This window comes from Hermetia illucens, chromosome 5 (genome assembly GCF_905115235.1).
Source record: "Hermetia illucens chromosome 5, iHerIll2.2.curated.20191125, whole genome shotgun sequence".
NCBI lineage: Eukaryota > Metazoa > Arthropoda > Insecta > Diptera > Stratiomyidae > Hermetia > Hermetia illucens.
This window is the reverse complement of record NC_051853.1, coordinates 70,171,138-70,195,606: the sequence shown is the minus strand read 5'-3', so window position 1 is coordinate 70,195,606 and position 24,469 is coordinate 70,171,138. Positions and strand designations below refer to the sequence as shown.

General features: G+C 38.9%; 1 protein-coding gene across 1 annotated transcript in view; it reads left to right on the top strand.

Annotated features, from left to right (window-relative positions):
- Window positions 1-24,469, top strand: part of LOC119658384 (E3 ubiquitin-protein ligase highwire) — a 171,442-nt gene that overhangs the window by 133,504 nt on the left and 13,469 nt on the right. The window contains exons 27-43 of the mRNA XM_038065750.1: window positions 12,785-12,898; window positions 12,955-13,063; window positions 13,126-13,296; window positions 13,424-13,801; window positions 13,858-14,045; window positions 14,111-14,204; window positions 14,260-14,612; window positions 14,676-14,812; window positions 14,922-15,055; window positions 15,109-15,846; window positions 16,204-16,355; window positions 16,415-16,500; window positions 23,089-23,187; window positions 23,254-23,365; window positions 23,427-23,770; window positions 23,862-24,034; window positions 24,185-24,416. Of these exons, the coding sequence (XP_037921678.1) occupies window positions 12,785-12,898; window positions 12,955-13,063; window positions 13,126-13,296; window positions 13,424-13,801; window positions 13,858-14,045; window positions 14,111-14,204; window positions 14,260-14,612; window positions 14,676-14,812; window positions 14,922-15,055; window positions 15,109-15,846; window positions 16,204-16,355; window positions 16,415-16,500; window positions 23,089-23,187; window positions 23,254-23,365; window positions 23,427-23,770; window positions 23,862-24,034; window positions 24,185-24,416 (3,614 nt within the window). The remainder of the gene's footprint in view (window positions 1-12,784; window positions 12,899-12,954; window positions 13,064-13,125; window positions 13,297-13,423; window positions 13,802-13,857; window positions 14,046-14,110; window positions 14,205-14,259; window positions 14,613-14,675; window positions 14,813-14,921; window positions 15,056-15,108; window positions 15,847-16,203; window positions 16,356-16,414; window positions 16,501-23,088; window positions 23,188-23,253; window positions 23,366-23,426; window positions 23,771-23,861; window positions 24,035-24,184; window positions 24,417-24,469) is intronic.

Here is a 24,469-nt window from a genome sequence, read left to right as displayed (position 1 = left end):
TATTGTCAATATGATTAGATTTTCGTTTCCTATCGATCGAAATCCAAGTGATCTCTCAGAAACCGGCCCCCAAGTCACGAGAACACACCCTGCGGTGGCCGTCACCGGCACTCTGATCCCGTATCTGATACCAGTAGGCTTCCCAAAGTACGCAAGAAAGGGGAGTATCCTCCAGGGCTCGCTCAGGCCCAGAATACAAAACTCCTCCTGTAGTTGGAGAAAGGGAGCTGTCTTTTTTTTTCAATTCCTAAAGAGCTGTGTGTAGTCTTGAACCTATTCCTGGCTATCATTATAGGTTGGATAGATCGATCAATTTGCTATGGTTAGTATCCACTTGCCACTTTCTTCTCAATTCGCGTTTAAGTTCGGCCTGCTGGAGTATTGTTTATGGTGTACTAGTTTTCGGAAGATTGGCAACAATCGCGCGCGCATTGAGTAGAGAGCTGATTAGCATCAGTCATGATTTCATCGAATTTTGATAGAGCTTTGCCTACTTCATTCTCCGTTTTCGAGGAAATGTTGCTTTTTAAATGAACGTTTACATATTTTCGAATGTTAACTTGTTTGCTTGATTTCGCTGTTATTTTTGCAAATTTATTCCTCGTTAAAGGTACCCTCGCGTCATGATGACAGACTTGTGGTCCGAAAATTGCTTATAGTGCGGCTCCAATAGGCACAATCTCTACTCTGATTTTTTATAATTGCTTCTTTTGTGGTCAATGCTATCAGCCAATGGAGAACTGCGTTATGAAATTGCTTCACGCATTAGCCCAACCTCGATGAAGTGGCGTTCCACAACTGGTATTTTTTGTAATCAACGTATCAATGAACGCAATGCCGTCCGTCCTGTCACCTTCTATGGTTGTGAGTGTTGGCCGACAATAAAAGACAATAAACGGCATCTTGCGGTAATGGAGATGAAGATGTTATGTTGGACTTGTGGTCAGAATATCCGCGATCTATAAGGGGTTTTACCGATCGTGGAGAAATTGCGAGAAAGGCGTTTTCGATGGTATGGTCATGTAATTCGCGCTAACGAGAATACATTTGCCAAGATTAGTCTGAGCATCGAAGTCCATGGTAAACAACCTAAAGATCGGCCGAAACAATGGGGGCTAGATACACTGCATGGGGATTCAAAAACCTCGCGACTACATCCAGATCAGGCTTTTGATAGAATAAAATGGCGGAACCGATCATGACGAACCGACACCGCTTGTGAATAGGACAGAGGCTATGTGCTTTATAACTCGTCTCATAGTCTGGAGACGTTACTTTGCGTATTCCTTTCACCTTCCAATTTTCGGTCTTTGGGGTATCCTAGTCTAGTTTTGGACTGTTATATCCTACTTAATGGGACCATGTCGATTTTCAAGCTTTTCAGTTTCAATGACGCCGCTGAACGCGTGCTGTGTGGGCTGTGGCGCCATCCAGCTGAAATCAGAAGTTTTTCAGTTTAAACTCATCCAATTCAGGCAATCCTGGATTATCGTCATACAATGAGCTGATTTAACCAGAACAGTGGTTTTCCGTTGTTTTCTTCAAAAAAATAAAGGCCGATGTTCTCATTTCTTGGAAAGGTACACCATACTGTAACCCGGTCGAAGTGCAAAAGCCTCTGGTGGTGCTTCCTGAGGTTTGTTACATTTCAATAACGCATGTTTTGTTTATTCACTGAGGTAGAAATGTGCCTCGTCCGAAAAGATAATTACGGTGTCCTGCGGGAGCGCCGGAACCATGTTTTCACCAGCAAGTTGTCTGGTATCATAATCGCGTGGCAACAATTTATGAACGAATACCATTTTGTAAGGGTGCATGTGAAGATGTTCTTTAACTATTCGATAAATGGAACGCCTCGAAATGTTTGACTGCCCCGTATTGAACGCCCTCTCAATGTTTTCTGTGGTAGTGACGCTTTTCTAATGCACCCTTCCGGTTCACGGCACATTTCCAGTAGTCAATTCTGGCTTATTAGGAGGAGCCTTCTCGCCCAAGGTGTTCAACAATTAGTGTAGTTTCTTCCTCAAGTTTAATGTTTGACATGTCTTTTTCCACTCGAAGGCCTTTTGAATCTTGTTTTTTGCTTGTTGGAGGCTTGTAATCGCGATTGTGCTTTTCACCGGGGCGATTTTAGTGTGACCTTGTAACCGACCGTAGATGGTTGTGATGGTTATCTTATCAATCCACCGATTTGCTTGAAAATAGTCCTTGCAATATAATTATAGAGGATAATGAGTAATCCATTGCCGCCATGAGCTTCCGCTCCGCATGCTTCGTGTTGAAAACACCAATCGATGTGGACATTATTTTTATCGATGAGATCAGTTTCAAGTGTGAGTATTATTTTGATTTCTTTGTTAAAGAAGAAGTTTCATACTTGCACTTGAGCTGGTTCATTTGCTTTTGACAAAGACCTCTAATATCTAGGTTAGTCACACATCATGTTCTGGATCAAGACCATACTATGGTGTCCATTGAATGAAGCAGCGTAAGGCATTGTTCATTTTTCCAAATTGCAGGGCCACGCTTGTCAAACAGTGTCTTTGGAACCTTCAGTCGTATGTTTTTTCCTAAGAGCAATGCTATTTCAGCGCATTTTAGTCGTGTATTGGGTGATCCCCAACACACACCCAATAGATTGCAGTATGTTTTTATGTTAGCAAATTCAGCACCTTCTTTTCAAAGCTGGCTATAATCTTACCTTCGTAAATAAACGAAATCAACACTGACGGGCTGCCCCCAATCTTTCTCCAATTCTTAATTTAAAAAAAAATATCGAAAATACCTTACGACTACAAATCGTTTGAACAACACACTCTTGAAGAGTCGCCTTCCACACAAGGCAATCAACAGTTTGCTCTTTTCGTAAGGTCTCCCGAATAAAAGTATATATTATATGTATCTACTTTAAAAGGGATTCTGCAAAGTCGTTACCAATTCCAAGTACCGTTGATCTTCAGTGTCACCCGTTTGATCAATACAATTCGAATACATATTTCAATAGAACTTACCTTAATTGATAACTTTCTTATGTGTAAATCTGAAACACCCAATTAAAAAAATATTTCACCTATTACTTGACCCCTCACTAAACAACCATTTGGAGGTTCAATTTCAATTCCAACACTCCCTACGAGTCAATGGTCCACATGCTATGCACTTATCCAAACTCAAGTTCAAAGAAAACGTGTATTCATCAGGGTCCCCAGCCGCGTACGTGCTGGACCCTGCAATAAAAAAATTGTTCCAGAACGAATTGAAAGTTCCTAAGTGGAATGCTATGAGTTTAACATCTCATCTGGTGTTCGCGATGAACATGTTACTCGCATCCACATAGAAAAGGAACGCAACGTGTCCCGCATTTTTTCCCATGAAGCCAGCCAGCAGTCGATAGCTATTACGGAGATTTGAGGGGCCCAAGCCTCATCAGCCTGTTGATTGCCACTGTACAGATCCAAAAGTGGTTTTGTATTTTAATAAACAGCTCCGGGAAAAATTTATAGTATGGCGTGCTTTCTAGCCCAAAACATTATGAAATCCATTCTGAAGGGCCATCTAAGTGCCACCGAATGCATACATGGATAGGTTTCTGACAATAATTGTGTACACCGGAAAAGGATGCAAGCGCTAATTATGCGGTTCTAGCCGTGGTGGAGATTGGTCTGTAGATAAAGTTTTTGTAACTGTTGGAATTATGCACCCAAATTTAATGAACTTTGATTACTTATCGTATTTGGATGGAAGAAACGTGTACTTCGGTGCATGCATTCAATTACATATGCACGTTTCTGGCAGATACGGGTAAATGCAGCTTGTTATCTCTTCAACCATCTAAACATATTGAATTTTATTGGGTGTATTTTATGGTGACTAAAGTACAGAAAAATAGAAAATATTTCGAATATGGCTGCAGTATTTCATCATCGGGATCCAAATTAAAATTTATACATTTATATTAAGTAAAATTAGAGTTGTCATTTAGAATACGGACATATGTATGTTACGTACAAGTATGTAAAATTTGGGGGAGTAGGTTCAAACTCGATAGATTATGGTGGAATGGAAATTCTCAACGTCTTTTAGTCTTCAATCCTTACAAGCCCGTAAACTTTTCAAAGAAAACAAGGCTAATTTCCTTTTCAGTTTCTAAATAAGCGTAACAGGTTGTCACTGTTCCTCTTCATATCTCCGCACATATTAAAGATGGGTAAAACCATGGAAGAAAGGCGTCATGTTGATTTGGGTGAAAGTACGAAATTAACATATATTAAGGATATTGAGACTGCTTTCTTTGTCTGCTATATTGAGTAAATCACGTCTAGGTTTATTTCGTGACTTATGGTGAATTCGACAAACTATTTCTCGCTGTACCTAAATTGTTCAATCACTACTGCACAGGTCACATAGGACATGAACTCAGTTTTCCGAATATGTTTTTTCCCGCAGGTTTATTTTATGGCTAAAGACGATGCGACAATCAATTTCCATTGAACTCAAACTGTTTGACCCTTGACTATACCGAACCCAAAAGGACATGGATGAGGCTAATTGTTTGAAAATATTAGGCGATGACGACTTTACTGTTTTTTACCAGCAGCGTGAACGCGGTGATGAAAACCCGTAAAGCCATCATCGCCTAAAATTTTCAAAGTTTCGATGCTAAGCCCTAAACGAGAAGTCCGTGGACCAAAAAAAGAGGGAGTAAGTTGCTCTCCATTTGATCCGGTCCGGCATCAAATTGATGCGGATACTAATTGTTTGAATCATCTGAAAGGTTGTCATCAGTATATGATTGAAAAATCATCCATCTTAAATCGTAAGTGTATTATATGGATACATCTAATCCAATTTTTTAGAAAATCAATCACGTGTTGACCATAATCGAGGACCTGAAAACAAGCAAGTAACTCAAAACTTAAAATCAGTACAATAATTACCGTCAGTTTCTTCTTTGAGCCTCAAACTCTCGAAACTCTGCTCAACATTAGATTTAGGCAAATAATTCTAATATGAAAAGCTAAATAGGTGAAGTATCTACATATGTAGATTGAAAAGCAAATCTATCATAGAATTGTAAATAGTAAAGAACAAGTTGACCATAGGTGGTATTATGGGGAAGTGGTACGCATACTCGTAGTTTAATTTGAAAACATGAATCAACTACAAACGCTTCGCCCCACTTGAAGGAATATCCCAGACTCGTTTACGCATCACAGGATCTCTGTTAGCGGATAGTTGTTATTCCTTCCAAGTGGAATATACCAGCAAGAAATATCTGATATCCAATGCATCCATAGAGTGTTCTGTCAATTCCGTTTCCTTGTTACAGGATTGACCGTATTACTTTGTAGAATTCCTATTTTGAACATACGTTCAACTAGTCGGAATACCCACAATACTTATGCCTGTCTTCATGCTCTTCGACAAAATAAACTTTTTAGTATATTTGTTTGGTTCTGATAGGAAAAGATTGGTGTGTCTAGCTCCCAGTGTGTGCTCCCAGTTTTTTGTTGGCTAATGGCTAATGATACTAAGCTAAGTCCTCGGGTTGTAAGAAATTGAACCCTCTTTTGTTAAGACATTTTATTTCCCTTGGCGTCATGGTGGAGAGAGTTCTACTGTTTGGAATTTAGGTACAGAGTTCAAACGAGTTCTGCGCATCTAATTGATTTTTGAGATAATAAAAGGGCTGTTCACCGCCCTTAGAGCAGCTTGACTATCGCTGCAGGTCTTTAATTGCTCGTCAAACACCCAATAGCTGCTTTTAGGATCGCATATACTTAGCCTGAAAGATCATTGTACTATATATTACCCCCAAGAAAATGTCTACTCTTCTTTTTTATCCGAAAAGTTGACCCCGCTCCAGAAACTGGTTCTGATTCTTCTGTTTCGTCCCAGTTTTATTTGAGCTTGATGTTAACTTTGTATTTTCTAACTAACATATTGTAACGATAATCGCTTTGGAAAATTATGTGTGACGCCAATGTGAATCGTAGTTATGACAATTAGCCAAGACGCCAAAGTTGTATAACAGTAGAGCGAATATATAGTTACAATAATTTTTAACAGATGACTCTAATGTCGGCCGGAAATCCCCCCACAAAGTCAGTCTGGTTCTAGAGTTAGAACAGATCGCTTCAGATATGAATACGCCTCGAATTGTACTAGTTAAAGAATTGTTCTATAATTAATTATACAGTATGGTTGTATAATTTAGTGTTTAATAAACGCTTGTATTAAGTTATAGAACGGGTTTTTGTTTAGTGCTACGCAATCCAGTGATACGAGCCTACGCAAAGCAAGTAATGTAACTAGTGATGATTACGAATAGCTAAGAACGTAACAATTGGTGACAACGACGAGATTACGTAAAGGAAATCGTAACAATTGGTGAGAGCGGTAGAAGTACGTGAAAGCAAATTCGTAACAATATATATGGGGATTGGGGAGTAACAAGGCATTGCAAGAACTATATTCAGTTTTCCCGATCTCTCTTCCAATGTTCTATGAGCTGCGTTCATTGCAGCTGAAATATGCACATATGTACACGGACTGCACATAGAGTAATACATGTAGAGTTGTGCCGGATGTAAATGTTTCCTAGTAGTTATTCTAGGTGCTCCATACCGTCCTTTAGCATTGCTGGATAGATGCTATCCTTGCCCATTATTTTGAAATCCTCAAAAGTATAGCAGCGCTTATCTTTTCACTGGTAACTACTATCCTCGCAATGGTCCCGTTTCTCTTGCAGCAATTACATGTCGAAAAGTTTATAAAAACCGAATCGCTAATTCTCTTCGTTCTCAAATGGTGTTCTTCCAAGAGAGACTGTACTGGGCAAATTCTGAATCACTCAAATTTCATTCTTATTGGTTTTACAATTGCGATTCAGAAGTCGTCTGCTAGTTCTGAGTTTTTGTAGCTCTCGGTTCTATGAAGGAATCGTTTTACCTTGTACACTAGGCAAACGCCTCTTTGAAACACGTTAAAAGTGTGCCATTGTCAAAAGAGTCTTTTGTCTTCTATAACTAATTGTGTAGCTAATTTTCTATAGCTTCCTTTATAACTGAATTGTTTCTTTTCTTATTCACAAGATGTGACACATTTGTTATCACTTGGACTCAAATGGGAGCGACGTCGAAACCATGATTATTTGTACGAGCAGGAATGTTTTGTCACAGAAAGGGCTATTCCCGAATATGTTAGTTATCCTACATTCGGCCCCACACCACATGACCACTTACCAAGTGCCGAGTATAAGTTTGCCTGTCTGGGATCTGGCATCAGTGTTGCAGTTCCATTGGAGGGCTACCATTTTCACATCGTCACTATCCTAGGAATCCTTAATTCATGGACCTGAAGCTCATTCGCATAGTTGATTCACTGTCGCATGAACGTTTTCTTCTAAAAGTTAGGTGATGATGCCCCACATTCCAAGAAAACTTTCAGTTGTTATGGAAAAATTCGTATATGGGGGAATACGGCAGATTGATTTTGGGAACATCTACAAGCCGTGGGTGACTATTTTGAAGAAACACTTAAAGATTATTGTCCCGACTGTCTGCTGGGTGAATTTCAATAATCCGACTATTCTGAAAAAAAAGACTTAAAGATCATTTTCGCGACTGTTTGACAAGCATAAAACTTATGGCTGTAGATTCGAAGCCAAGCGTAAGGCGGATAATAATCATTCAATCCGAATTGAAATCAATTAGAACTGTTGGGAGGGTGGTCAGTCTCGGTTTGATGAGGGGTACTGTTCTCCACACCGTTGAGTGAATGACGACGACAGCCGACGTGTTGGATTGTTCGTGTCTTCATTTCCGCATAATGCGAACTTATAGCGAACTCCACGGCTCTCAACATGATTCCCGGGATTCGCAAACCTTCAATGCTGTCATCTTACACACTGGAATTACAACCAATTAATTCACTGATATAAATGTTATTTAGCAAAACAAGATATGTTTTGCTACGATGTTTAATTCTTAATACCAAGAATTGCTTATATCTAAAAACTGCGTTTGGAAGAAAATGGTTGCTAAATCGAGGGGCCAAGTTTTCACCCATTTCTCCAGCGTCGCGATGATAAATCTACCTATTAAAGCTCCTGAAATGAATAGATCCTGTGTTGTTGAATACTATTATATTTTATATGTTCCCTTCATCTACTATTACTGGAAAACTGAATTTGGTAGGTATTCAGCAAAATATCAGGTTCCACCTAATGTTATCTGAGGTTGTGAGGATATTAAGCTAGGGCGTCAATTGGCAGTCAGAGTTATTAGTGTTGTCCTAGTTTTAGAATAGTTCGGATTCATGTGACCTTTCGAGTCTTTATTAAGGTTGAGAGAGATGGGAGAAGGACAGGATGGGAACCATTTTTTTTATGTCATCTAATAGAGCCATGTCGGTTCTGGATATCAAATGAAGGGTCTTGATTAATACTTTTTGAAAAAGTCTTCAGTTTTGACATGTTGTAAAGAAAACGAAATCAAATAAAACACCAATTCTCAGTAACTCTTTAACCGATAAATCTAGATATAGAGCAATAGAGGAAAAGTTGAAACCTCTAGGAAGATAGCGAAGGGAGTTGAAGTATTATACACTACCAGGAACCCACAGTTATGTCATGTAGGTGTGGTTGATGCGCTGCGCGCCATATAGGCGTTCATGGCATTTTATAAGCACATTCCAAAGATCAATTTTTTGCAATAACATGATATACAACACGACACTGGAAAATTTGGTCAAAATTGTACCATCATTAACAGAGTTACATATAGTGGGTTAAAGTAGCCCCTTTCGCGTAAATTTACTGCACCCTAAGTTATCATATGTATGTAATATCGATATCGATGTCAATATCGATCGACACTAAACTGAATAGTCTGAAATATTAAGGGGAAAACCCACTCTAGAATCTTTTTGTTTATTTAAATTATACTTTAATATCTACAGAGGCACGTAGCATATTCAGAACAACTTACACTTTGGCATTATGTAGAATTGTTTTTCTTTATGTTGCTTGGTTAATTTTTATTAATAATTTTCGAGTGGTTTTTTTGGCAACCGTTTTTGATTTTTTTTTATTAAAAACCACGCCAACCCTCCGTAGTGTTGAAGTTGTTATAATACTTAGTCGACTTCTTTTTGCTTCAGTATTGTATCTTTGAAATTGTTACATTTATGAGTCTGGCCACGCAGCAATAACAAAAATTTTGTCTTGAACAACTCTGTTGAAATTTACAAGCACTCCCCACTACGTCTGTAAAAACATCTTTTTTACCGAATATCGATATCTTGTTTAGTTTGTTTAATAAAAAATTCCAAAGTTTGCTCCCTTTTTCGGCCTTTACAGTGGTCTACCCCCTTGGCGAACTACAAATAAATGGAACCGTCGTGCCCCGAAGTGGTATGTTCCTATGCATATAAGAAAAAAATAAAAACCGTTTATGAATGAAGCACTGGTCTTCCGGTTTCGGACCTGTTCTCTTTCTTTTCACGGTCTCAAGAAAGGGGTGTCTACAGGGATTTCAGGACCTGCCGTTGCAAATCGTAGTGTCTATTCTGTTTAACACACGATTTTTTTTAAGATGGTGTAAAGGGACAAAAGTTTTAAAAATCCAGCTCGCATTTTGAACATGGCAGTGCTAAGCTCCACTGAGGGACAGACGGTCTCTAATTTGAGTTAGCTTTATTCTTTTTAATCAGATGATCCATAATTATCACAGTTGAGGGTAGAGAGATTGCCTTATTCAGATCACATCGGTGCGATGCAAGCGTACCTATGTTGACGAGAGCCCAAATTACGCCAAGTTCAATGCGGATTAACTGGTTATGAATCATATTTCTGGAACTTGGATTTTTATGACGCAGTTTTCATGTTTTCATGTTTTTATATATCAATAATTTCTTGCTTCTAAAATTCATTGGGCACCGAAGTCAAATGAAGTGTAAAATTAGCATTTTATAGAACAATAGAAATTATTATATGCTTGATGAAGTCGTTTAAATATTAGTTATCATGCATTCGCTGCTCGAATTTAACCGGAAAATTAACACCTGATTCGCATGAACTAAAAGTTTAAAACTTAAGGCGAGTAGGCCTTTCCATAAATAGAAAAGACCGTTAGCAGAGCAAATACATCGTAAATTAAAACCTCGCGTAAGTAGAACTGAAATGGACCAAGTACGCAACTTTATCGCTTCTTCATACACGTATGCCAGTAACTTCTTGAGTTAATACTTTTTTGCTGTAAATCTTTGCCGCGAAACCAGTTCTTACTGTTACATTGTTTTTTATAACTAGAGATCTGATCATACGCAACATAAAAATGTTGAAATGTACATGAAAACTACTTAGAATATACAGTTGCAATGTGGAAATATGTATGCAGCAATTAAGATTTTCATTGAGCACAACTTAATACGAAAGAGCAAAATATGCGGAATCCCCTTTACATGAAAGTTTATAATCATGTTTTGCTTTAAGTGCTCACCTATGTATCATATTATATATTTTCGTTAGCCAAAAGGGTACGTACCACGTCTACTTTAACTTGAATTTAGGGATTATATTACCAGATATCCTATCACTATCACAAAAGGAAGTCAGAGGCCCTCTTATTCCTATTCACCAAAACGGAGACACCAGTCATTCGATTTTTTGTTTCTATCTATTCTCTGCTCTCTCTCCAAAATTCAATGATTGCTTGAGCGCACAATGCACTCAAGTCGTAAACTGATTGTAAAAAATCAATATAGCTTCATGAAATATTGTGGTACAGTTAACATCCTACTTAGCCCTACCAAATTTGCAACCAGATATTTTGTTGCACTAATTTTTTTTTTGAGACCGTCAATTCATTTAATCAGATACTCCAAATCCACTTAAACCCACTTATATGACCACCTTACCCGCGTAAACATCCTCCCCGCAGTCATTAGAGTACTTGACCTAAAACTATTTGCCACTGACCTCAAACTATTTGCTCGTTTTCCGCATGAAATTCTTGGATATCATCCTGTGATTCGATCTCCTTTTCTCTATGCAATACAAATTTTCTCGATCATCAACGACGCAATAACCGGTATCTCATCTAGGCCTGTCTTAATAAGGAACTCCAGACATCCCGGTTTTGTGCCGAGGTCCACCAATTCGATATCCCTAAAAGCTGTCTGGCGTCCTGACCTACGCTATCACTCCATCTCTGTCTGCCTCGTCTCCTTTTTTTACCATAGATATTGTCCTTATAGACTCTCCGAACTCATACGAATTAGGTGCCCCCCCCCCCCCTCACCGTAACTTATTGAGCCGGATTTTATCCACAACTTGACGGTCATAGTATCGCTCATAGATTTCGTCGTTATGTAGGCTACGGAATCGTCCATCCTCATGTAGGGGACAAAAATTCTTCGGGGGATTCTTCTCTCGAACGCGACCAAGAGTTCACAATTTTTCTGGCTAAGAATTCAAGTTACCGAGGAATACATGCGGACTGGCAAGATCATTGTCTTGTACAGAAAGAGCTTTGACCCTATGATGAGACGTTTCAGGCGGAACAGTTTTTGTAAGCTGAAATAGTCTCTGTTGGCTGCCAACTACCAAATTTTCTCGATCGCTTTCTCTAAAACTGCGGCCTCAGGTCTGCACTATATCATGCATTGAAGGAAAAGAATTAGGCCATTGCAGCGGCCTAATAAAAAAACGTATATTTTTCAGCAGGACAATGTATATTGTAAACACTGAGGAAGGGAGGAACTGGCTCCGGAAATACGGATATTTGCGATTAAATACACTAGGTCGTTTCGTTTCGTTAAAACACTGAGGGCAACCAAAAAATTCGATGCCAAAAACCACAATGAAGTAAATTGAAATTGTGATTGTCTGTAAGCATTTATCAAAATTTTCATTAGCAATAAAGATGCCCAGAAAATGTTAGCTCACAGTCTAAGCAACCATGAAATCCTCGTTCACATCCTAAACACACATGTCTCACCATGACCGAATCATTTTTCATTCGATCATCAACCGCCCGAGCAGTCAAAATTGACAGACCAACTACATTCCATCTATGTATGTTACGGTCGCCGGGCAAATGCGGACTCTTTAGGCGTAACTGACATCCCTTTAGGCTTCAAACTGAACGTGGATGGCGGACTTAACAGCGTTAGGGCATTCTTTCAGTAAAAAAATAAAAGATGGATGTTATGACATTTCTACAGTGGTCTAACCACTGAAGAGCAGAGAAAACACCCTGCGACAAAACTACAGGGGAAAGCAAACATTTTAATTATTTCAAGTGAGAAAGTGAAGAAATTCCTTTTTTGTCTCGCGTGGAGCGTCTCAAGGACACGTCAAAACTATCGACTACGATGGTCGAGAAAATGACACACGACAGTTGCTGGCATTATGACGATACTGTATTCATGATGTAGGCAGGAATTGGATTCGATTTGGAAACAGATGTTCTGTTCCTAGCAGGATAGTACCTATCGATGGCAGGACTATAGTTGAGCTGGTTGAATGTCAGCCTCTCGCTATCGTTGCCCTAGGTTTGAATCCCGGCCCATAACGGAGGTTTATGTTCGTCTTCGTGCTACCCCGCAGCTGTGATGAAACTGAAGCATCATCTCATTGAAAGTCACAAATCTAGGAAAAAATATTAGTAATTGCCACTATATCAAAACTATCAGAATTATTGAAACCAACATCATTTGCAGTTTCATCTTTTCAGTGTAAGTAAATGTAATTTCAACAAAATATTTTCTTCCCTTTCAGTTCCCAATCCAACGAACGGCAATTTCTGAAAGATTTCATTAGCGGTGCACCAGGATCGTCAGGCGCTCGATTAGCAGCATGGTTACAGCCAGAACCACGACTTGATCCGAATAAGTAATAGCTTCTCTACATCATTTAAATCAAAATTAATTTCAAGAAAATTTTTCTAGATGCGAATTGAATTCAATACCTGAACCAATCCGATATGGCTGGCCAACGCAGCTTACCGTTACAATACGTGATCAATACGGAGATGTGGTTATAGTTCCAGAGTTAAAAGTATGCAGTGGTTTTTTCCAATGACACGAAAGAAATGGAGCAATTTGTTTTTCAATTTTTAGGTGGAAATTAAGGCAATACCTGCAGGAGCTGTTGTTAACGGCGGGAGAAAAGTAAAGCGCATTTCTTGTATCGAACCTTATTCACTGTTAGGTGTCGCGGCTCCGCCTCGTATCAGCTATGAACCGACTTTTAAGGAAAAAATGTGTTTCAAAGCCATTACTTTCATGAAGGTGAAATTAAATATTAATTACACATTACGCTACAATTTATATCGTAATTCGATCCATCAAATTTCGATAATATTGCGTTATTTGATATTAACTAAAAACTATGCTTTATGCATTTTGCTGCTCACAGGCTTACGGTCAATACTCCTTCGAAGAACTCCGATACTTCAGCCCAGTTCAAACCCGAATAACAGAGACACTACAAGCCCAAGATATGGAAGATGGAACATTTGGTGTCGCCTGGATTCCTAGTTCGGTTGGAAGTTATTGTTTGACTGTAAGCATCGATGGTATTCCTCTAGAGGAAATATATCGAGTAGAAGTCAAAGAAGGTGGTGTGCCACCGCCATCACAGAAGGCTTCAGCTAAAAAGCCGCAACCACCAAATAAACTCCGAAAGTTCATTGCAAAAAATTCTGCAGGCTTGAGAATTCGATCACATCCCACACTGCAATCGGAGCAAATCGGGATAGTTAAAATGAATGGTGTTATCTCATTTATCGATGAGGTAAGATAAGTTTTCATAATTCAAGTCCTGATTTTTACGATTTTAATAAATCTTAGATAGAGAATGATGATGGAGTTTGGGTGCGGTTGTCAACAGAGTCAATACGGCAACATTGCACTGCGGGATGGTATCCGACTGAAGCTTGGTGCCTACAGTACAACCAGCATTTGGGAAAAACTCTTCTACATCCTATCGTGGAACATTCAACATGCAAAGTGGCCACATCAAAGTCGAAACAAAAGAAGTAGGAAACATCTTACTAATTTTTAAAATAATTTTTAATTCAACATTTGAAAACTTTCCACTTAGCTTGGAAAATGCTGACAACAGTTCACCGGTGGACCCGCAATTAAAAGTTAAAACTGCCTCACCAAAAAAGGGATATGATTTTTCATCAGCAAAGGTGGCTCTCATTTGCCTTTTGAAAAAAGTTTTGCTAATTTGCTTTTATTTTACAGTTTACTCCGCCATTGTCCGATTCAGGACAGTCATCTACTACCAACCCGTTCATTTTCACATCAACAAACAATGCAAAATCAAGCGACGAAAAACCTTCATCTGCGGAAAAACTGACTGAATTCAATCTGGAGCGCAGTAATGATTCCTTTAACCAAATTTTTGAGACACAATCATCCGACGAGGGTTCTCGTCAAACCCAAGACTTATCGACACAAGCTCATGCATCGAGTCAATCAAATATTGGCTCCGCATTTGCTGGTGTCGTCGGTGGAGGTGCTATTAAGTTACAAGCTTTGCAGAAATGGTTTAAAGGTGACAGCATGGAAAATAAGGAAGTCAGCCGAAAGCGCAGGTATTTTCTTTATTTTAGATAAATTGCGTAGTTTTGAGTTTTTGAATTAAACGTTAATTGCAGCGATTTATCCGATATGGCTTCTGTCTCTGTTCGCGACTTGGTTAGAGCAATTGGATCACAAGAAGCAAAAAGCAATGGGAATGCCGGTACGCCGCCCCAAATTAGTCGAAGTTCTAGTCCAGTGTTTATCCCTCCAAGTGAGTGTATGAAGTTTTAGGCCTCAGTCGAAAATAAATCATTACTTGATCAGATTCCCACAAAAGATGTTTGCCAATATTTGTTGATATATGTCATTATGTATTCCAGTAAAGCAACTAGAAGGAGGAGCTTCCGTTTACAGCAGCAGTTCAAAATCCGTGGAGGTTTCGGATACTTCTGTCCTAGCAAGTTCGCTTACTAGAGACCTTAGTCAATCACCTAGTCAGGGCAGCATGAAAGAGGTAGTTTTCTCATATCATAATTTTCAAGAATTGATGTTACCCTTAATTTTCAGGATATATCCAGTTCACCTAAGCACTCGGAAAGCCATACAAGTCAATCAGATGGAAACCCAACAGCTATCCGTCTGAGTGGTTTCTCCTTGGGCCCTAGTTGTTCAAATATTGGATCCCCGAAACATAGCCCGCGAAAACTTCGTTCCAAGCGTGCAATGTCTCCAGCTAACTTCGGACACAATAAGGATCAAAAAACTAACGAAAACCACCTCCCCGATTTGAATGTGAAGATTGACCAGACCAGCATGAGTGCAACAACAAATGCTTTTGATTCACGAAGCTCAAGCGCAAGTACAGACAATTTAAGCCCACCTGTTTGGCCGTCTTCATCATCCAACCAATTCGCCCAGCCAAAAATGGCAAACATAAGTGAAGAAAAATCAAATCGATTGGGCCCAACGAAACGTGCTATGCCTCCTTCACTGGCAGAAAGCCTTCGGGCCGTATTTGCAGCATTCCTCTGGCACGAAGGTCTTGTACATGATGCAATGGCATGTGCGTCTTTCTTAAAGTTTTATCCTTCGTTGCCAAAAGAAGGTGCTTTGGTCGTTACTCGTCGTGATGCAACTGAAGGTAAAGTTCCACTATCACGTGAACAAAAAGCTCAACAAAGGCATTCTGTGGAAGTTGCCAATGCTGGGAATTATCTGAACATACGTCCATCGACTTTGGAGACTTTGACGAAATCGGGAAATTCGAGTGTAAATAATCGGCGGTATAGGAAGAACGGCGGAGAGGTATGATTCATTTTTGCGTTTGTGAATTTTCGAGGGATAGTGCGAAAGTTACTAAAAAGAAATCTTAACTTAAGCGCTATATACTTCTGAAAATGCTTCGTATTTGTTCATGGTTCCAATTTCATCTAATATTTGTTCGTGACTATCATAAATTCATTCATCATACATATGTTAAGTTATTTTTTTCCAAATGCGGTGTTCTAAGTTCTATATGACTTAATGTTTATATAGAACTTAGGAAAGGCATTTAGTAGAGTTGTTAAGTTGTTAATTTTCTCCTAATCTAGCTCCATCAGAAAAAAATGAATTTTTATTTTATAATATAAATTCCGCATTTTAATATTTTTTCAATAACAGGGTGAAAGCGCTGATAAACCAAAGCTCCAAACTCTTCCTGAAGTTGTAGCCGTTTTACCACCAGCGCTACGTTGCCTCGTTTATCTATGGGAGCAATTATGCAGTAATTGTATACAAATCGTACAATCAAACGCTATCGATCAACAGAAGCCGTAAGTACTGCATTTAGCGCCTTAAAGAGTATGTGATTAGAAGGCTCTATATTTTCCAGGTCGTCTCCACGTCATTTACATCATGGAAAGGACAAATCTGAGGCTGCAGATAAAGATGGTAAAAAAATACGGAAGAAAAAGAAAGGTAAGTTGAATGATAATCAAATATACAAGAAAAATAATGTTACAACAAATTTAGTGAAAAATTGGTTATCAATGTTTAAGCAAGGAAAACGCCCATTTATTTTTTTACAACGTTATAAGTTCTTCCGAACTTTTTATTTACTGAAGCTACTTCGTCGTCGTCAGAAACGGCGGGAGCCATTTCAATTAAGTAGTCGAACGTATTAGGGATGTTAGTGGCGATCGGTATAGAGAACAACTTTTCTTTTTCTATTGGAAAGACGGTTATCACTATTATGCACGGGGTGAGAGAGATGATTGAAAAGAAAAGGGATTGATTTGAACGGAGGAGATTCTCTTTGCTGGTTCTAATCCTTAGATACTCGGGTCCTATGAATTTAGAATTGGACTAAAACCTTTTACCTTCAACACGTATCTAATCAGTCAGTCTAGGCTTCATAAGGAATTTCGTTGGATATGTTATTCATACGTACAATAGTGACAGATCCACCTTTCTTTGATGTGGAATCCATCCGTCGAACAGCTGTGTATAGTAAAAATGTTTAGCCTTTTAGTTTCCAAAGAATGAAGTAAAGAGATAAAAAGGGGACATGTGCACGATTCGATTGGGAAGTTTATCGTTACGCTAAGGCGGGCAACTACCTACACTTTGAGGATAGCAATAGTATAGGTCCTCAGTAACAGATTATTGGAATTGGATACCATTTTCCATATCATCGTTACTTTTCTTCAAAAAATAATCGTCTGACATTTTAGAGAATTCACGGTGAAGTTCCATTTGATGAAATATCAGTAACGCTCATCTAAATCTAAATTTAGCTTTGCTTCCCAGGACGAGGTAATGTACAGTGCCGGAAAAAGCAAAAGTAATTTTCTTAGTTTATTGTTGATTTATCGTGTTATAAGAAAATAATTGCTTGAAGTGCTCAAGCTCGTTATCGCTAAGGTGATAGAAAAAGGCTCTTGTAAGAGAGTAGCTTTTGAGGAATTCAACATCTCGCAGTCCGATCCCGCAAGCAAGGAACAAAGGTAACAGACGTCCGAGGAAATCTACTGATGCCGAGGGCCGCCTGCTTGTCCGTATTGAGCGAAAAAATCCGTTTAAAGTGGCATACTCATGTCGCATATTACAACGAAAACTTGTGAAAGTTGGGAATCAGCGCAGGTATGGCTATAAATATTTTGCGATGAACAATGAAGTTTGTTCGTGCTACTAATGTGGCATGAGATTGTTGTACGTTTGGCTAAAACTGATTGCTTTCGGACCGAATGCATTAATGTCGGAAAAAATTGTTGCGCAAGGTTATGGTTCGCGATAGAGCACATTGAATGCAGTGTCCGAAACTGCACCGCCGTATCTTATAGTTGGGCTGATCAAAATTTATGCCGTTTTCAAGAGATGGCATCTATTATGTTCGACTACCTTTTAGAAAACATTATGTCTTTAAATACCAAGTGCCAACAGTTAAACATGGAGGCAGATCCAGGTCTTGTTTTTCTCGTTTGTGTTTGAATTGGTGACACCATAGTCCAACGTTGTCGTGCAGTTATTACTGCCAAACGATATATGACAAAATATTGAACTTTCAAGAAGTTGTCGATGAAAATATCCTTTTTCAATTTCTCCGTTGCAATAGAAAACTCATTCCCTTCATCTACAACCAGCAAGAATCTGGTTGATAATCGATGCCAAATCGTCCTAAAACTTGGAACCAGTATGAAGTCGGTCATTCAAGCTAATTCCCATCGAAATATTTATCGAGGCATCAAGCACTGAACGGATTTCGGTGTACTTTACGTTTTAATGGCTGAATAATGTGCGAAGTAATCGCGGGGACTCATCATTTTAATAGGGCATAGATCGATGTTCTTCTGCCTTATGATACGTTATGAAGTTATATCTTCCATTCATGATATGATGTATTTATTAACAGACGAAGTGTCCTCTGGCAAATCTGCCAAGTCGAAAAAGCGTGACGGTCGTTTTCTCCGTTGGCTCTACAGTTTCCAGTAGGACTCAGCCCAACTTTGTTTTTTGGTCTAGTAACGGTCCCCACATAATTCATAATTCCTCGAAAACTGAGGCTCCTCAAATTAGGTCAATACCCAACTTCCCATAGTAATTTAGGTCCGCGAATTGTAGCTATCTCGCCTATTCAGGTTTGAAATTAGTCAGAATTTCACTTGAAAAGAATGTCGTGCATGATTTCAAAACAATCGCCTCGACTGCAGGTCCGAAATTGAAGAAGAAGAATTAGACTTAAGTCGAACTTCAACTTTATTCCGAACGGTCGCGGCGCGGATATCACCAATGCCTGAAATCATAGCCAGGATATTACTTTTTTCCAAGCCCGATTTGTTTGCCGATGGACTTTAGCATTGACTTATGCTGTTCCAAGTAGAAGAGGATGTGTATTGGATTTCCATTGTTGGCTGACAGTATTGGCAGTAAAATGTGATGATCCTCCGTATTTGATTCTGTTATTCCTTCACTAGCTTTTCTATCAGTTCATTCCTATCACCATTCTTTCGGGCTGTATTAAGGATGTACTTTTTTTTTGTTTTTGTTCCGAAAATCGATATCTCTCCTCTGTGGAAATGTTTTTGATATTGTCGCAGGCAAATAGCGCATGGTTTTCCGCACAGTATGCGCAACTGGAGATTATAAATTGCGAAAAAGGTTTTTTCTTGAGTGGCTGAGCAGACAAAGGCTGAGACTGTAGCTTGTAGTTTTTAACTATTCGTTCGCAACTTGACGGCTTTCTGAAAAGCATTCTTCAAGTATAAAAAGCACAGACTTGTGGTTGGATAGCTGGAGCGCGGCACGGCTTATTCTGCCTCCCCATGCAAGGGGAGCATCCAAGCAAATATTGTGTTTTCTGTTTAACGCCTGGTTGTTGCCTATTAAGGCTTTGTAGAGGTTTATAAATTGACTCTATTCTTCAAAGAGGCCAGTAAAAAATGTAATATAGATGCTTTACTTTGGCAACTCTTGAGGAAAATTGGATGTATTTAGAATTTCAAGATTAGATTAGACTTGCCTAGTGGATGGCTAGAGGAGGTTTGCTCCTAAGTCGTTGATTTTATTATATTTTTGGCCGCATTTACAATGGATAACCTTATCAGTTGATACTTCAAAGAAAGTTGTAGATCCAAATTCGATCGTACCGCCCTTTGCCCTGTCTTCTCTATGACTCCCAGTGCTAGGCAAAAAGCTATGTTTCCGCCCCGAGGGCACCACTAACAAAGGCATATAGTAATGAACCGGCATATCAAAAACGGCAAGAGGTGATCACGATATAAAATACCTCAGAGAAGTTATAAACAAAGCCCAAAGACGCCGAAGGAAAGATCTTATGAATCCCTAATGTCAACAAAACTCAAGGTTCCAGGTATAATACAAAAATTCAAATGGAATTACATTTAAGGCAGGAATCGGCGTTTGGAAGAGCAGATCCCATTAAAAGATTCTTTAAATATAATATGTACACCGGTATATTGGAGGAGGAGGCGGTCAGAGGTTGTAAATACCCGAAACTTAGAAAGACGTTTACTGCAATCGGAAAATTAAATCGATATTGTCATAATAAGTGAGCCTTATATGTTAGAAATCTTGGAAATAATTTAGGAGTATCGGAATTAGCTGGTAAGTTGGAGCTATAGAAAGGTGAGAACAGAACCATACAAGAGCCAAAAATGAAACCCATAGAAAAAATGATATCAGCGTATGTTACGTTGCATATCATCGAATACGACTTACATTCGAATTTCGGTTCATTGAAACTTAACTTGAAGATTTATAGCGAAGTCTGGTGTTCTCAGCTATCTAGACTCTGATAAGACATCGACGGTTTGACGGATGATGATTCCCTCCCGGCCCTGGAATTTTTTTCGGGAACTGGAGATGCAAATTTTCATGAAATAAAGGAATAACAACGGGCTCCCATATTTTTCACGCCGGACCCGGATTTTTCCTCCACGGCCCTGGCAATAGCACTCCATAACTGGGAATGTATACCCTACGATCTGTTAATTTGAAAAATTTCAAGATATTTGAAGGACTAACTTGGAAAACTACTCTGGGTTAGGTAACACCTCTCTTAACTTTTTTGGCAGACTGCAATGTCACCAACTTTCATGTCCAGTTAGGAGTTAAGAGACCTATGTCTAATTAAGAGGTCTATTAAGAATGGTTCGTTTTGTTTACTGATATTTTTTCTACTCTAGAGTTCATGGGGAGAGCGAAGCATAATTTCAATATTTTCTATGTCGATTACCTTGCCATTCGAAATTATATAACTTTTGAGTTTTCCTCAATTCGATTAAGAAGCCACGAAACCATGAAGGTACCAATTTGAAGCGCTGAGGAAAAAAACACTGCAGCTATGCTTATTACAAAAGCGCCCTAAACCACTTTCGTTCCGATCAGAGTGGGAAGCTGCGTCATCATCTTCAAAATGGCTATAAAATTGCTTAGAACTAGGGTCATGAACCCTGCATGTAGTGCCAACTAGGAAGAAAGCACTGCATACAATGCTCTTATATATTTTAATATTCAAAGGATGAATAAGATCCACACACTGCATGAAGCAAGTGTTGAACTCTCAGGATCGTCTCGGTTAATGCAGCATATTACGAGAATGCCGCTGTGGACTGATGACATGTGTATACTTCATTAGAAACACAAACACATAATGTCCAAATGGAGAAGAGACACTAGGAAATTTGAAATACGCATTTTTCATAGATTTTTGAATGAAAAGCAAAATCTAGAGCTGAGTTTGCGTTGGACGGTGGCGCTAGGAAATGATGCCAAAAGAGCTGAGATGTCTAAATTCTATGAACGGATCAATGCAACGAAATGTCAGGATAATGGGAAAATCAGAAGAAAGCCCTTACGAGCTTAGTCGATGAAAGACAGAAGAACTAGCTAGACTATATTCGGGCAGTGATATAATAATTGACAATAGTTCCGCGACGATTTACGCAAAATCTAACTACTTCCAGCGTATCGCTTATTCATTACATCGTCATTGGTTGCCGCAACCTGATGTGAGCATTAACTTTTTAGTTTCCGCCTGCAAGCAGTTTTATATTTTGAAGCGATTCGGTAATTCCTAGCTTCCATCTTTGTCATTTTTCCATCGAAGCATTGTAATTTGTTTTTCTGGCTGGTTCGCTACCATGGGAGTGGAACCATTTAGTATTCAAATTTTATATCGACATATTTTTTTTTGTTTTTATAAAGTGTTTTTCTTAAAGTTGATCTAATTCGTGATGATATTGTGTTCTCCATCCATCATCATACATGTATTCTACCAAATATTCGCGTTGAATTTTTCATCAATACATATATTTCCGCCTATTTACGCTTTCATTTTTCTCGATAGTATCTTGCCTTTGAAGGAGTCATATGATCAGTCAGCTAATACAATTTGGTAATTTTTTTCCTCGTTGATTTCCGCCTGAAAAATACTCCATTAATAAAATTGTTCGTTCATTGGTCCAAGAACACCTGCAAATGACCCTTCCCTTAGCCATCAAAGGCAGCAAACTGCAGTGATAGGGTCACTTGCAATGATCACATCCAATATGGTGTCATGGACATCGGTGAGAAGTTTCGAGAGAAACGCTTTTGTCATTTGAGCTGATAAGACTGATTACCATTCAGCAATGTTATTTGAAAAAAATACAGAACTTTCTCAAAAATAAAAGAAAGACCTGATACTAGGATCTTTCAGTTTAGGGCTCCATAAAGGTAACTAGGGTTGTCAAAAATATGATCAAATTGATTCTTTTACAATTTAACACCAGTTTTTGGATTCATTGTAAATTAAATTCTTGAAACGTTCAGAGGAACATTTTTCTTAATAGATAATTTATCAAACCTTTTTGCATCTAGGCTTTGGAACTGTTAAAGCATTTCATTTCAAGGCCGTAACGACAGCATTGTGCTCGTCCGGAATTATTAACATCATTTTACTCAAGTGTCTAGATGGCTCAAGTGGTTAGAACGCTGGGCTGTCATAGCGGAAGGTCGCGATTCAAATCTCGCTGGTGGCAGAAGGATTTGTCATCGTGGCTGTATGACGGATATCAGTCGACTCAGCTGTAAATGAATACCTGAGTCAAATCAGGGTGATAATTTCGGGCGAGCTCAATATTAACCGGACCCTGATCCAATTGGATTGTTGCGTGTTCTAGGCGAAATGGAATGCGATCGCTTGTATGCGAGTTATGTACGCGGTAGTTAACTGGCTGCCTGGCTGCGCACGTCGAAAAATATTGGTTTCCTTGTGTATGCGATTAAAAGACGGCGTACATGTGCAATGCTTCTCTTCCACCAGACAAATGCAGGCAATGCACCGGGAGACATACCTCCTGCATGTGTTCACCTTAGTCGACTGGTATCCGAAATCATACCACAATACAAATCCGTTAGCCACCACTGAGATTTGAATCGCCACGTTCTATTACGACAACTGAGTGCATTAACCACTAGGCCCTCGGGGCATTCTTTCTGCCATAAGCTTTCATTAGAATATATTTTTTTTTTTTATTAATAATAATTTATACAAAAAATTTGCAGATGATGGTACATGGTGTGAGCTGTGTGAGGTGTTTCTACCTATACCGGTTACTTATCATATGCGCATCGTTCACCCAGGCTGTGGAAAGTCTGCTAAAGGTCAATAAGCGTTCGATTTTGTTTCGAGGACTTTAACTTCTAAATCATTATAATTATTTATTCCAGGAAAGGGCTACAACTCAGTGGGCATCTTTTGTGAAGGATGGGCAGGAAACTGCGGAGAAGGAGGCAAAGGTGCTTCAAGTTGGTTCTTGATGTGTGATGCTTGTCGCGAAAAGTATAAAATCTGATTTAGAAATGATTATATTTTCGAACATATACAATTTATTTTTACCCAGATACATGGCAATCGGCAAAAACACGAATATCAATCACTCGGCCAACGGAACATCACCGGCAGATCTCAATTTGTTCGGCATTAAAGCAACAAGCTTGATCGCCAATTCCGAAGTTTATACAACAATGCGAGATAATGCAATATTCTTACTTGAACTCTCATCGAGCACATCCAGTTTACTGACAAACCAAAAACGTTCGCCGCAACAAATGCCAGTTGTAACCGAAGATCAACTGAATCTATTCACGGATATGAATCGTCCTTCTACAAGTCGTGGTGACTCAGTACCAAATTCGAATCGTAATAGTCGCATTGGTTTGAAGATAAATGGAAAATTCAATGGATGTAAGTATATAGATGTGAATTTCGTTGATATAAACGTGTTTTCTTGAAAAATATCGATGAAAACTTTCCTTCTACTATTACTTTTTTTTAGTTTCATCAACCCCCCATCGTAAAAGCTCATGCTTCCCACCGTGCATATCACCCGAGCTAATGTGGCAAGCTCCGGATGCATTCTCATGCTTGGAGTCCTTAGGAGCTTCGATGAACGACGATTTGCCATATGAGATATTCGGGCTGAATTCGGCTGAGAACTGCTTTGATAGAGTAAGTGATCCTTGAAGATTATAGAAGAGTAACCGAATTTATTCTTGAAAGACAAAATAAACAAAAAAAAATAAATCGTTTAAAACAATATATTGTAGTCTTCATTCATCTCAAAGTTCCTGTATTACAAACAAGAATTTTTCGTTACAGCCGCTGTCTGAAATGTCGTTCGATTCCTGTGACCCCAATAATTCAGATATAATGACTCAATCAGCAACGCACGCAACTAATACTTTATCACGTTTCCACCGGAGTTTTTCAATGGGACAAGGATGGTCCGGTCAGCAAAGCTTCGGCACTAAAAGCTATTTTCAACAATTCGACGATCAGCAACAAATCAAAGTAATCCTGCGACGTAGAAATAATTCAACTTCTGACAATGGTGAACAAAGAAAACTATTTGAATATCTACATGATTAAAGCAATCATATTTAA